At 65.5% G+C, this 606-nt stretch overlaps 1 protein-coding gene across 4 annotated transcripts in view; it reads left to right on the top strand.

Annotated features, from left to right (window-relative positions):
- Nucleotides 1-234: 234 nt before the first annotated feature.
- Nucleotides 235-606, top strand: part of RPS6KB1 (ribosomal protein S6 kinase B1) — a 39,360-nt gene continuing 38,988 nt past the window's right edge. Inside the window, exon 1 of one of the 4 annotated variants that reach the window (XM_033431641.2) lies at nt 235-450. In XM_033431641.2, the coding sequence (XP_033287532.1) occupies nt 310-450 (141 nt within the window). In that variant the 5' untranslated portion in view covers nt 235-309. The remainder of the gene's footprint in view (nt 451-606) is intronic. The other 3 variants (XM_033431637.2, XM_033431638.2, XM_004271741.3) reach the window with 3 other exon arrangements.

Genomic DNA, 606 nt, shown 5'->3' with positions numbered 1-606 from the left:
ATTTCAATTTATCAACTTCAGATATGGTACGCATGCTCACTGTCCATCAGACGCTTTAGCTGAGAATGCGCATGATCTGGCTTCCGAGCGAGGCTTCGGCTGGGCTTCTGCGCATGTTTCTGCCAGTACCTGGCTCCCAGCGATAGTTCTACGCATGTTCATTGCCCACGGTTCGGCTTCACAGAGTCCTGTACGCATGCTCCAGCGCTGAACTTGAGGAGCCAGTCTAGGGCCTAGGCGCAGACGCACTGAGCCCAAGCAGCCGGTGATGGCGGCAGCTGCGGTGGTGGCTGCGGCGGGTCCGGGCCCATGAGGCGACGACGGAGGCGGGACGGCTTTTACCCAGCGCCGGACTTCCGAGACAGGGAAGCTGAGGACATGGCAGGAGTGTTTGACATAGACCTGGACCAGCCAGAGGACGCGGGCTCTGAGGATGAGCTGGAGGAGGGGGTGAGGCCCGGGGTCCCGGGGGGCCCGAGGTGACAGGGCCGGGGCGGCGGCCCGCGCCCTGGAAGCGCGGCGCGTCCGAGAGCGCGGAGACCCAGCGGGGCGCGAGCAGTCTGCAGGAGGAGCCGAGGCGCTGCACGGCCAGAAGCGGGGGGGCGG

Source organism: Orcinus orca, chromosome 19, assembly GCF_937001465.1.
Source record: "Orcinus orca chromosome 19, mOrcOrc1.1, whole genome shotgun sequence".
Taxonomy (NCBI): domain Eukaryota; kingdom Metazoa; phylum Chordata; class Mammalia; order Artiodactyla; family Delphinidae; genus Orcinus; species Orcinus orca.
This window is presented reverse-complemented; position numbering and strand designations above follow the sequence as displayed.